This window comes from Globicephala melas, chromosome 2 (genome assembly GCF_963455315.2).
Source record: "Globicephala melas chromosome 2, mGloMel1.2, whole genome shotgun sequence".
NCBI lineage: Eukaryota > Metazoa > Chordata > Mammalia > Artiodactyla > Delphinidae > Globicephala > Globicephala melas.
Window position 1 is genome coordinate 96,523,460 of NC_083315.2, and position 13,914 is coordinate 96,537,373.

The window sequence follows — 13,914 nt, forward strand, 5'->3', positions numbered from 1 at the left end:
CTGCATTGGCAGGCAGATTCTCAACCACTGCGCCACCAGGGAAGCCCTTCTATTTCTAATAGTAAGCCACTTTAGGAAATTCTGGTAGATGTGAAATGTGAATATGCAAAAAAAAAGATCCTTTCAAATTGCAGTACAAAGTGTTTGCTTCTTTGTCTATTGGAGACTATAGCTTTGTCTGGAACACAGGAATCAAAAGTTGATGTCTTTATTTCTCTGCAAATCAGGGGAAAGAAATCCACTAACCCTCTAAAGCTAAAATATTTAAGGATTAAAGCAGATGTGGCATAACTGCTGGTTTGCTGAGTCTCTTGTGATTTATAAAGATATATTTTATGTCTTTTATGATTACGGGATGATGCTAAAAATTTTGTGGGTAATAATACCGTCACATTGGAAAGACTGCATATAACATCTCTGAAGAAGATACAGAATGCTACTCAGCTGCAAATCAAAGTAAAAGATGTTTAATTTGTTATTAAGAAAAGGCAGTGAAGAAATTTTATTTGGAATTTGGTCTTTGATGTCTGATCATCATAAATGTGAAGACGTTAAGTCATATGTTTATGAATAGATTTTTTTGCCTCTTGACATAATGGGATATGTTTTCATAATAATTTTTAAAGATTTTTGTTAGATGTATAACTGTTAGAACTATAGGTTATTTGAAGTGACCTTGAAATTTTTTAAATCTTCGATTTTTCCCCGTTTGGCACCTGGACTAGATGCCAGTATAAACTGGTTAAATACCATTTGGTTTAAACAGAAAGACTGTACCATATATGCATATTTATGATATTTTGTTTGTTGGATCTTTTTCTTAATATTACTTGACTTTCTGTGTTTTAATCTCATTTTTTTTTTCTTATTTTGGGTTGAAGCCACTCTAAAGCTTAACACCTAGGAGATTTCTCACTTATGGTTCCCTTTAAAAGTGCTAAAATCTCAGCCTCTCAAACAAGAGACCAAGCTACAATTTAAAGAAAGCAGTGGTATTGATAAAGGGCCCTAAGAATGTTGCCACTTTCCTCATGTGTCTTCTGCCACATTCTTTCTTTTAAACCAGCAGGAGAGTTGGAAGAAGGATAAGAGCCTGGCCCATCCAAACACTCCTGGCATGCCACGCTGGTCTCTGAGGTCTCCCCTGCTGCTTTAGAAAAAGGAGCGCCACAGACAAATGAAAGGGCCACGGGGACATTCTCATGCAAGCCCCTTCCCTCCAAACACCAAGTGGCTGTAGATTGCTGGTGTTGGGATGGCTTGGCCTGAGTTGAAGAATAGACACTTGAGAACCATTTGTTTCCACACCATTTTGGGTGAAGTGCTATAGTTTTCACTTTAAAAGCCCGTTTAAAAAGAAAAATACTGTTTGAAAGGAGGACACAATTTGGAAGCCATCACACTTAATGGAGTCCCTTTTCAATGGAACACTTTGTCCTATCAATTCTCTTCTAAATTAGTTGTCACTACCTGGAGAAAACCCACCCTTAATTGTCTTAAAAACAAACAGTCTCCCATATATTTTTCCCATCTCCAATCTTTAAAACTCTTTTGGAACTTCCACAGAGTATGAAGTGAAACACAATTTGTTTAGCAGCACACAGTACATTATTACCATTGCCCTCTAAATCCAGTCACACAAATTATCTCAGAATTAAAAGAAAAAGCAAGCTGGACCTAATAGGAATAAAGGTTTTTACTGACAATTAACTTGACCAGCCATTGTTAGATAAAGGACTTGGTAAGATCTGCAGGAAGTAATTCTTTTGGAAGTAGTTAGGCAGTTTATTATACTTGTTGCCACAGCCTGAAATATTCATCTAGTTTTGGAGATTTGAGGAGATGAGAGGGGTTTGAAGTTAAAGTCGCTTCTTTCTAGACTTTCACTCTTCTTTTGTCCTTTGTCTTGAGTGGCCTGACGAGCTTGTCAGCCTGAAAGTCCCACTGTCAACTCAAAGGCAACATCTGGAAAGCTGGGTTTGCCTCTCCTCATCTCAACAAGTAGGAATTCCTCCGAAATTTCCAATTTTCATCAAGTGTATACCATAGCATACCAGACATAGATTCTCAGGTTTATCCTTTTAATATCGTTTATATTTGTATCTTTTCTTTGCCAGCTAAGCACACTTCATCAGCAGTTCGCCAAGCCACATGGCCTACTTCTTTTGTATTTCTACCACCTTAGTCTGAGTTCACTTTATTTCCCTCTTCTGCTTGGATTAGAATAGCTTTCTACCGTTTAGCTTCTAGCTTCTCATCAACTCATACATAGCTCTCAGAAATACATCTTCCTCAAGCACCATATTTCATCATTCCACTCTTCAGGAATTTCAGAGGTTCAGTTTGTTACTCAAGAACTTCCACCCAGGTAGGGAAAATGGGGAGATGTTGGTTAAAGGATACAAACTTCCAGTTAGAAGATGAATAAGTTCTGGGAATCTAATGCAAAGCCTGGTGATGATACTTAACAGTCTCGTATCATGTACTTGAAAGTTGCCAAGAGAATAGATATTAAATGTTCTCACCATGAAAAAGAAATGGTAATTACGTGATGTGATGGAGGTGTTAGCTAATGCTATAGTGCTGATCCTTTTGTAACATATAAATGTGTCAAATCAACACATTGTATACCTTAAGCTTACACAGTCTTATATATCAAACTTACACAATGTTACATATCAATTACAACTCAATAAAGCTGGAAAAATAAAAACTCCTCCACCAGCTTGTCTATTAACTGTGGCCATGTGTTCCAGACCAAAACCAGGAGCCTGTCTGAAGTCAGTTCCTGCACCCTCCCTTGCGCACAGCCTGATCTGCCTCGGTGTCTTCACACACACCATTTCCTTATTTCCTTCCTTCCCAATAATCTATACGCTTTTAATCTGGTCCAACTTCCCTCCTCCAAGAATCCGGTGATTAACTGTCATCTGACTTCTCTAATTGACTCCATCACACTTATTTACTGAGTGTGGACTGCTATGATTTGTAATTATTACGTATTCTCAAATTGTGCTTTTCAATTTGTTTCTGTGGTTGCAAAGAGTAAAAAGCTTTAAAGGCTTGAACTGCATTTTTTAAATTTTAAATAATATGGACACAGTCATATAATTATATACTTACATATTATATATAATTTCTTATTATATATGATCTTGTCATATTTTGTTATTAAACTTGTCTTTTGTTAGGTACAGAATGTAGAAGATTTATCAGTGTGTGACACATGTACAGATTACTGTGGAGCTTAATACTTACTCATTCTAAAGTTTTTAGGACCAAAAAAGGATGAAAAGAGGCCTTACATAATCCCTGTTCTCTACACCTTGCTGCCCTTCCTACCCCCTCACCTTTCCCCTCCAGAACCCAGTCTCTCCCTGCGATACGTATGCACTCCCAGAGAAAGCTCTACTAGGACAGTTCTCGAGACATTGAGGCAGTAGGTGCTGAATAACTGTTGACTGACCCCTGGGGAACATAGGATAAAGCAAGGAATGAGGCTGAGAAAAATGTCTGTTTGCCCTGGAAAGTGAGAAAGGGGAGAAAAGAGAAAACACTAGAACATGGCATGATGGCAGAAAAACAAGGATTTTTAGCAGCTTTTCTTTTCTCCATCATTTTCAGCATTCCCACTGCCTACAAAGTTTCTGTCTTTGACCTATGTGGTTATATGTCTAAATATTCTAGAGTTGATAACCCTTCTTACCCTTCCTTTCAGCAGCAGCAGAACAGAAAACTTAGCCAGGTGTTAATCTCTGCAAAGTTTATTGCCTGCCTGGTGTGTGTGTGTGTGTGTGTGTGTGTGTGTGTGTGTGTGTGTGTGTGTGTGTGTGTGTGTACATATACATACATGTATGTGTATGTGCATGTATACACACACATACGTACATGCATATGGCTAATGACTTCTCACAGTTTATCTCAAGGCCACATTGTTTCCTGTTCCACTTGGTTGACAGGACATCTCTGACGTGACAGATGTATCCACTGAGAACGGGATCATGCGTTTGAAACCAGTTTAGTTCTTAGCAAGGCGATGCATATGGCTTATGGAGATTTTGTGGTTGATTTTTTTCCTTATATATTACTCAGGGAAGCCTGTGTCAGTATAAATGAGTGATAACGAAATCAACATTATGGCATCTTTGATACTGCATTTGCAAAAGCTTTTCAGGACGTTGTTTAATTCGGGGCTTAATGATTGATATTATAGACGGTGAATAAACATTTTGGATGGATCTGTTTGCTCACAGGTTTAAAAAATCGAATCCCTTTTTCTCTTGGATATAAAGAGTGTAATGCCGTTGAAGAGGAAACAGTTCAAACGTGGTCATCATAGGCTGGTGGCACCAAAAGTAGAAACTCAGGGTAAAATTTGCTGTCAGGAAAAACGGAGCATTCTTTCTCAACTCAGGAACGCGTGGTTCATGCGAGCTTGCTTGTAGATGGTTGCTACAATAAGACTCCTTTCATACAGGTGTGTTTATGCCCCAGGCTTGCTGGCCACAGTCCATTCCATTTACAGAAGCTGAATTAAACAATAACTACCGCATTGCAAAAGATGGTGGGGAGAGGGGGAGAGGAGGGGGAAAGGTGAGCGTCAAAGGAGATGCCTGAGAGCTTTGTTCGGGCCAAGAAAAACCCTGTTGCAATTGTCAGAGCTTGTTGATGTTGCCGGCAACGGCACTTTTTTTTTCTCCTGGATTTTGTGGTTCTGCCTTAGGAAAGAAAGTAAAATAGAACGGAAGAACAAAGTCCTACTCTATAAATCAGCAGCTGCTCCTTGCCAGATCAAAGGAGTGACATTTTTGCTCCTGGACTACTTGTCCACTTGAGGGCTTGACAGGCAGCTAACAGCTGGCCTGCTAGACTGTATGGGAGAATCCGCCTACATCTTCTTCCGAGCAGATGACAAGCTAATCAAAGAGATATCCATAGCATAGGGCATGTAAGTGCACCTTGATCTCCTCAAACATAGCTAATACATAATTACTAAACAGCTTGGTGTATTTTTGGCAAGTTAATGCTTAGGTGGCTTCCACTGAGAAGTAGGATATAGAATTAATACTCCAATCAAAGGTGATGTTGAAAGCTAAAGAGATACTAGATTTGTCGGGATCTTCTCCTGTTAGCGTGAAATGGCTAGGAACAGGATGAGAACCGGCTAAAATGTGTGAAACTGATTGTCAGGTGACTGGTTGAGTTTTCGAAGCCCAGTCAAGCAGTAGTGTTCAGATAGATGAACAGGTACTTGATCATTGGTAATTTTGAGAACAATTACTCCTGCATTTTATGCTGATAGAGCCGAACAAAGCTGTAGATGTATCTTCCGTGTCTGTAAAGAATTGCTTTCAGAAGCACTATTAGGAGTGTAGGTATACAGATCTGGAATTTTAATGTCAGTAGTAAAACTTTCAGAGTAATTCAGTTTCTAGTTGATTTCCATCTGCAATAAATCATGTACAGGGTGAGGTAATATACTACAACTTATGTCTATTGACTTAGTATTTTATCTTTAAGAGGATAGATCCTAGATATGAATAGCTAAGGATCTTTGTGTATTTTCTCCTCCCTTGCTTTCAAGTAGCTTTGAAAGATCACTTTTATAGTGCATGATAAATAGCCGCACATGAATAATCTGATAGCATTCTGGAAGAGTAACAGTGCTTCAAAATCATAACCTGCTGGGATGTTTTGTTACGCGCCATTGGGTGTGATTATACTTATGGAATAGTGTTTATTGTTGCTCAGTATTATAAAGAAAATAAAAGATAATTCCCTATCTGAGAGGAATTTCTCAAATACTTTTATTAAAAAGTCTCTACTGTTGGCTGTATATGCCTTAGTCAAATAGGATGCCAAATTCTCCAGGCCATTTTAAACACTTTTTTAATTATGAAAATAGTCATACTTATTAAAAACTCAAACAGATCAGAATAACATGAAATAAAAATAGAAATCTACCATTTTCCTGCTATCCATTCCTGAGAGAGAACACAGTTTCCACAAGAACACTTTATTGGTCCAACTTTTCCTTTAGGAGGTACCAATGGAGTAAAATGTATTAAATTATTATAAATTGTTTGTTGCCCAAGACAAGTGATTAAAGGACTGTTTAGATCTGACATAGCTAAAGAGAATAGTATGTGCATTTTCACAGCTAAGGTTCTTGATTACAACTTGATCTTTGCAAGTTTCTATTCTTAGTAAGAGTACTGGATCATGTATTTGGTATGTGACCTAGAGCAGAAACTCTCAAACTTAAATATGCATGTGTCACCTGGAAATCTTTTAGAATATTGATTCAGAGTCAGTAGTGCCAGGGTGGGGACCACTATATTTCTGCAGTTCTAACAAGCTTGAGGGGATGTTGATGTGGCTCATCCATGGAACACAGAGTTGCAAGGATCTAGAGAACCGTTAAGAGAGTGATTTCAAAATAGCTCGCCCCACTACCCAGCCCCCCTGGAGATGCCCACTCCAGTGTCTAAAATCCCCACCATGGCATTATACACTTGTATTAGCTGTAATCTCTGGGAAGACCCCATGGCATGGACACATGCTACCTGCAGGGGTACAGCACATTATTACCCTGTTATCAACTCAGCATGGCTTTGTTTAATAATAACCCACCTAGTCTGAATTATTGCCCATAAGAGAACAGAGCTCTTTAGGAGGGGACATGAGATAGATGCCTTTTGAGTGTAAGCTAACATTTAACGAGCCCTTACTGTGTGCCAGGTACTGTGGCACAAAGATTTTACGTGCAATATCTCCCTTAATCCTCATAAACAATCTGGGCCCAACTCTTGCCCCAGTTGATAGATAGGAATCAAACTGAGGCTTAGAAGTTTACATAGACTTGCCCAAGGTGACACTACAAGGAATGAGCCCATGCTCTTCATCACTTTGCTCTACAGAGAAGTCTGGAATATGGAACAATAACTGAGAAGCGTTTACCCAAAGTAGGGTATTTTAGTAAAGAACCTATGTGCACCCTCCTAACCTGAGGGAAGAATTAGATAAAAGAAAGAATTTTGAAAGAACACATTAGAAAGGTCATCAGAAGATAAGCATGAGCTACTTGATAATTTTGCCCAGGGCCTTTCATGTCAGCATCAACACTCCATTGCTCAAGGCCTATTCATAAAGCTACAAAAGGTGTGTGATTCCAGATTAATATCATGTTTTCATATTGTAAATTTATAAGTATTAGCTCATGGTGTTTTGCGAGCTGTAGACCAATCTAGTATCTATCAAATTATAAATTCAGCTGTAGCTCTGGGAAATTAATTATGAACCATGAATGTGTCTCTGAGTAGCCCATGGATCTCATTTGTTTACCATACTTTGCTCACAGTTGTCTGGGAAAAAAGACCCACTTATCTGGCCACCTGTGAAAAACTTATGTTTGAGACATGACTCAATCATCTGTGTGTCAGGGTACACATTCAAAGACATTAAACCTGCTTAATTCACTGATTCAGCCTTTTCAATGTATCTCATTGAGAAAGCCCCACTCTTAGCCATAACCACACACAGAAAAAGACATGCTTTCTTTGTGAACGAAGAAAAAAAATGAAGAAACTTGATAACTGACTTGCCCCTCTTGAGGCTTCATTGCTGCACACCCCAACCAGTAGCAAGCTTTGTGAATAAGCACCTTCACTGATGAAGTCTCATGGCTGGGGAAAGTGGAGAAACAGAGGTTTTTCATTTTTTAACAGGTCCCCAGTCACCAAGCTGCCTATAACACCTCTTCCCAATTGATCGGATCCCTCTTCAGCAGTTCAGCTCCCCTCCTTAACCAGACCAAACGATGCAAAAGCTTCAATTCTGGGGATTCTTGATTCCCCCTCAGAGGGTTTCAGGGCTGGCATCTTTCCAGTTGACTCCATGGAAGCCTGCGCTTTCTAACAAAAGGAATGCTGCCGAAAGGAATGGGTTACCAGGTGGGGCATGAAGTTAGTGAACCAGAAAGAGGGATTTATCAGCCATTTAAAAAGAGGGAGAAAGAGAAAGGAAAAGGAATCAACCAACAATCAGGAATGACACCTAAGTCTACTTCTATCAATCTGAAATATGCTGGGGAGTGAAAACACTTTAAAAGAAAAATCACCGCGTCAGATTTTGGTTGCAGAAAAGTTTGGCTCTTTTGTTGGGGCTTAAGGTGGGGTTGTGGGAGAGGTCTCCAGAAGACCTCTCTCCAACAAGACAAGATGAGATTTCAATGATATTTTCCTCTCTTGGGTTTATTCTTTTTAATATATAGATATATATTTTTTCACTCTCAGTTGACTCAAAAAGTCCTCGTGATTCTTGGAAAGTCATTGAATTTATTTCTGTAATTAAGTTATTTTTAAACTAACCGTCTAAGTATATAATTTTTAAGGATCACACATATTAATGCATTTTCTATTTTAGTAAAATTTAATGAAAAAGTAGATAGTCTTAGTAGATCCTCTCCAGAGCTTTTGTGAGCCTGGATACTAACTTTGTGTTCAATACAAATCAATGGAACTAGTGTACTTTAGGGTACTCATTCCCTAAGGAGTCACTAATGGAATTATCTCTAGCCCTTAAAAAAAGTCACAATGAGGCTAATGAAAAATATTTTTTAAGTGAAATCTGGATAAGGCACTAGGCTTACTAGCACATTTATGGCATTTATCATATATGGCATATTTTACATGCAAGTTGTACAAACCTCAGAATGCTTTTAAGAGCTATCTAAGAAGACTCTGTGATTTCGGGTGAAATAGTTTGTACCAATAGAAAAGTATATGTCTTCAACTTCAGAATCATTCTGGGATGACATTACAACTTAGAGAATTTTTTAATATCAGCTACAGATGAAAAACCTAACAGTCTTTGGATTGGAAATAACTTGCGGGGGTTTTCATTAAAGTTGGGTGCATCTTGCTGCATTTTGGTTAGTTGGATGTCTTCAGCAATTTTTCAAATGTTTTGGGTTTGGCAAAGTCCAAAATGTTTTTGCCAACACCCTCTTTTCCCCTTAGTTTTTAAACCCGTGTGAAATTCAAGGATAACTTAATCCATATGTGTCTGATTCATTTACACTTAACTCATCAAAATGTTATTTTGTAAGACCCATTTAATAGCCAGGAAACCTTTTGAGCCTTTTAAGATGTCTTTTGTCTTTGAACCAGTGAGTTGCATTTTTCCATATGAATGGAGCTTGGACCTTGAAAGATGGAAGATCAGTCTGTTTTCAACTTAGACTCTTCAGATTTTAAGTAGAATCAAAACTTGATATTCTGTTTACTGTTTGAGCACTGAATAACTTCATTTTAAAATAAAGATCAGAGGAAGTGGAAAAAATTTTCATGTTGGGTAATTTTGGGGAAAGACCATATTTGGAAATTTCACATTACTGTTATTAAAGAAATAAAAATTACTCCTAATTGGATTTTTTAAATCGGTAATTAAATGGCTTCATTTTATGTACATGGGTGTGTTTTCTAAGAATAGACTGTGGATCATCAGTGCAGGGGGGTAATTTCACGTTTTAGTGTTAAAGTGTTCTTACAGTCAGCTCATTCATTGGTAATTTTCATAGTAACATCTATGGTGTTTATAAGATATCCCAAGATCAGGGGAGTTGACAATTGGCAGGAGTTGTATGTTAAGAGATTTCTGAAAAATTGGGGCCCATATGTTTTTAAAATTCTGCGTGATTTGAAAGAATGTGGTAGAATCAGGAATCTGGCAAGATACAGCACTACGGATCACAAACATTGTCTGAGAACAACAATTCAGAGAGGCTAACTGGAGCCCTGGTGAAAAAAGCAAAATCTCTATGACCCTTTGTAAAAGGATCTAGTGAAAACCTTCAGAGGCTTCTCTGCCTATTTGTTTAGTAGAACTGGGCGAAGAAAGGCCATCGCCATAACTGCTAGTGAACGTCCAGTCCATGCCATGGTAACTAGTTGAAAATGTAACACTGGAGTGGCATTTCCAAGTTCAGCGCTTCTATAAAGACCTGAGAGCACACAGATTGCTTTTTTTAATGTTCTGCATTGTTGTGGATCCCCCATTGAACAACCTTTTGAGATGACCCCGTTTTTACTAATGTAAACATTCTGACTAGTATCCGAAGAAATGACCTTTGAGTGAACCTCTAACCTTCCCAGTAATTATTTGTTTGAAGACAGTGTGGAGTTCTCCTGCTGAGAACTAAGGACCATGATGCCTTGCAGCTCTGTGAGGAAGGGAGTGTTTGGGGGAACTGGAGAGAAAGACATAAATAAGCGAACAACCTCCAGATGTAAATAATAAAAGAGTAAAAGGGTGAAATTAAAAAGGGAAAAAATAGCAATTCATTTTACCTAAAGAGTTGGCCTATAGGAAAAAACAAAACCGGGATTAGTAGCACATAAAAAGAGGTGAAACCCCTGCCATGTGTGTCCTCCATTAGAAACTTCAAGGAGCAGAGGAAAGGTTTCTCCTCTCCTGAGCATCTCAATTGGTCTTAACCTGAGCTGGTGAAAAGAGTTCTGGGGGTGGAACTCTCAGGTCAGTCCTCCTTGGTCCCAGTAAAAGCAGTGAGGGAAAGAGGAGACCATTAAGTTCCTTCTCTGACTTGAGGGATTCTTCTGGAAGGCTTTGTGATCTATCTGGTCAGATATTCCTCAGCACCACTTAAGGTGCCCAGTGGGAATAAATACGCAGTTTCCACTCTCTTTTTGTTTTCACCTCTCATAAGCTGTCACTTTCTTCCCCAAACCTGAGGGGGTGTGATGTTTTTTGACAATCTGAGCTACGCTTTCTTAAGTAATAAAGAAGTCCATTGTTTGCCAAACAAACCCCATATGCAAAAGACTCCTTTGGTTTTCTAGAGGCTATTTTTCTTCAGTCTAATTGTATTCCCACCAGAGTGCCCACAGGAGGCCTGAACAGGTGTGGGCTGCTGTCCTCCACAGAAGGGACTTTAACGCCATGGGAGCGCAGAGCTGCCAACACACTAGAATTTTCCTGGCTAATTTCAAAGAATGAGTTTTCAGTTCCTGCCTGTGACCCCATGTAGACTCATTAATCATGAAGTCCCCCTGCACTGAAGATTTGAAACTGGGAGTACTGGGAAACGTCATCCATGGGTATGTTTTGCAGGAACAGCTAGCTATATGCTAGGCATCCCCCTCCCTCCATGTTCCCCCTGAAAACATGCAGCCCGTGAATCCTGTGCATCAGCTCAAGCGTGTGGGGAATGCATGTCGTTAAATGCATGGGGACAGGGGTATAACTCGCAAATGGTAGAAAATTGTTTTGTTTTTATTAAATTTGAAGAAATAAAGGAGATTTCTTATCATCTTACTCTGTACATGAATATTTGATGGGCATTATTAAACATTAAAGTAACATGAAGTAGGCACTTATTTTTGGATTTCCAGCAAAATTAGATCCAGGCTTCTATACGAAATAAGTGCTTCTCCTTTACATTCCTGTGATTCAGCCACCACCTGATTTGAAAATGTTTCTTGGGCTCTAATATCAACCATGTGTACCTGAGGCTCTGTCTTTCTAGTGGGTTGAAAGGTGGCTGGGTTTATGGTTGGCAGTTACCTTATCCCTGCCCTGGGTGTCCCAGCTTAGACTGGAAAGGCCGCCCCCAGCTGGCACTGACCTCTAAGTGACCCCTAACTTTACAGGCTTAAACTGCAGGAGTTGCCGAAGAGCAGAAGTCTTTCTGGCCAGCACTTATTACTGCTGTGTTGGTGATAAAACTTCAGACAGCCTAATTGATGGCTTTGCTGACCTAACAATACCTTGTGAAAGCCGAGTGCCAGAGCCTGGTCTCCATTTATGACCAGCTGCAAGGGGAAGCCGGGTCTCCCTGTGATGGCGAGTTTAGGGAAAGGGGGAAAATCTTCCAGCCTGTGAACTTTAACCAGATTCCGACTTGTTCAAGAGGCAGAAGCACAATTGCAAATTAATAGAAATTTTCTCAGGGAAAACTTTTTTCCCTTCCTGAGCCTTTTTAGCAAGTCAGCTTTGAGTTGATGATGAGATGATGGAGGAGATGATCCAGTCAGCTATTTTTGAACATGGAGAGGGAAAATTGCCTTTGAATTAAAAAGATAATTTTCAGTAGATGTTTGACTGTGTTGTATTCTCCGCAGCTTTCGTGCAGAAGTGTTCACGGAGCACAGAAATTGCATTTGCTGACTGGACGTCTCTGTTCTGTTTCAGGTTTATTAATGCCAGAAGAAGAATAGTACAGCCCATGATTGACCAGTCAAATCGAGCAGGCAAGTTCCAACTCATCTCTGTGTTCACATCCCACAGGCACAAATCCTCATCAAGTTATACTTCAGGAGTTTCATCACCTGGTAAAGAAATGCTTCCATCAGGCATTCTGGGAGGATTTGTTTTTTAATGTCCCCAGAATTCCATTCTAGGAAGCAACTTCACTAATTGGTGCTAATTGGAGATTTCCCACCCTGACTCTACTGACACTGCTTTTTATTTTCTTTCTAAATTGGTAATTGGGCACAAGTATTAGTGCCACAAGCAGTTTGTTTGACTGTGAGCTCTGGAATTACTCATTGCTTGTCTGCATCCAATCATTAGCACACTCTCATTTTCTCCTTACCCACAATTCCTTGGTGTGTGCATTGCTTTCACTCCTGGAGCATCCCCTGTTAAACTCATTGTATCCATTCATTTGCATTGACTATTCATAATATTCTATTAAAGCCTGACCTGCTGCACTGCCAGCATTATTTTTTATTAAAATGCTTCCCATCCATCCCACGAAAACACATGTGGGTTTTTCTCACAGAGTCTCTCAGTTTCTCTAAAGCCGTCGTTACACGGTACTGTCAGAACCATCCCCGTGAACTCCTAATCATTCTACTTCAAAATAGGCATTTCCTTAGTTTACTGAGGACTTGTGGTGTCCTGCAAGAGGTCTATGGGAAAGAAAACTGTTTTCCATGTAGATGATGACTGTTGTCACTCACGAGGGTGTCCAAAGGGATGGAGATTTAAACTGTGGCCTCAGTTTAAAGAATTTAAGAAAATTAATTTCCTTTGGCAAAATTTCCCCACTAACACTGAAATATCGTTCCACTAATGGAGGCCGGGGACCTGTTGGAGAAGAATATAAAACAGTTGAAATATTATATTTACCACGTTTACGTTTTCCTTGGTATGAGTGAAAAAGCAAATGTTCCATTGAGTCTGTTTAACCTTGTAAAACTGTGCTCAAATATCAAGTGTTTGTGTCTGATGTGAAATTTTATAAGCCACCAGAGATGCAGGATTACAAAATCTTAACTTAATAGCACGTGGCAATATTTATACATCAGATTCCCTGTCGCTCTTCCCCCAGTCGAGAAAGAAGTCGAGAAGCAAAAGCTACAGAGGATGACCCACCTGGTAAACAGGCTGGTGAAGTCTTTCCTCCAGAACCTTTTTTAAAGCCACTCACACATCTTACCTCAATTCTAGAACCACACATCCAGACCACGCCCCCCTTTTTCAAGCGCCAACCACGTTGTTGCTGTAACGTTTCAGTGCTGCAGCAGGAACAATTGCTGATTGTTTGGTATATCTTTTCTTCTTTCTCCTCTGTGTCCTCGAATGACTACAATCAGGTTTTCTTCTTGATCCTTCAGTGAGCCAAGGAGCAGCGTATAGTCCAGAGGGTCAGCCCATGGGGAGCTTTGTGTTGGATGGTCAGCAACACATGGGAATCCGGCCTGCAGGTAGGTTTGCTCATCCCTCCTCTGGGCTTCCCTGGGAAGTATCACCTTCTCCACCAGCCTTCTTCCTCCACTCTACTCTCCCACGCTCATGGTGGGTTTAACATTTGCCTGCTGCCTGCTCTGTCTGCTTTCTTTCCCTTGGGTGGGGGAAAAGAATCCTCTTTAAAAAGTAAAGAGTTGACAG

At 39.7% G+C, this 13,914-nt stretch overlaps 1 protein-coding gene across 6 annotated transcripts in view; it reads left to right on the top strand.

Moving 5' to 3' along the window:
• Nucleotides 1-13,914, top strand: part of MEIS2 (Meis homeobox 2) — a 200,235-nt gene that overhangs the window by 182,407 nt on the left and 3,914 nt on the right. For all 6 annotated transcript variants that reach the window (XM_060293581.2, XM_060293583.2, XM_060293582.2 and 3 more), the window contains 2 exons: nucleotides 12,211-12,269; nucleotides 13,620-13,730. In XM_060293581.2, the coding sequence (XP_060149564.1) occupies nucleotides 12,211-12,269; nucleotides 13,620-13,730 (170 nt within the window). The remainder of the gene's footprint in view (nucleotides 1-12,210; nucleotides 12,270-13,619; nucleotides 13,731-13,914) is intronic.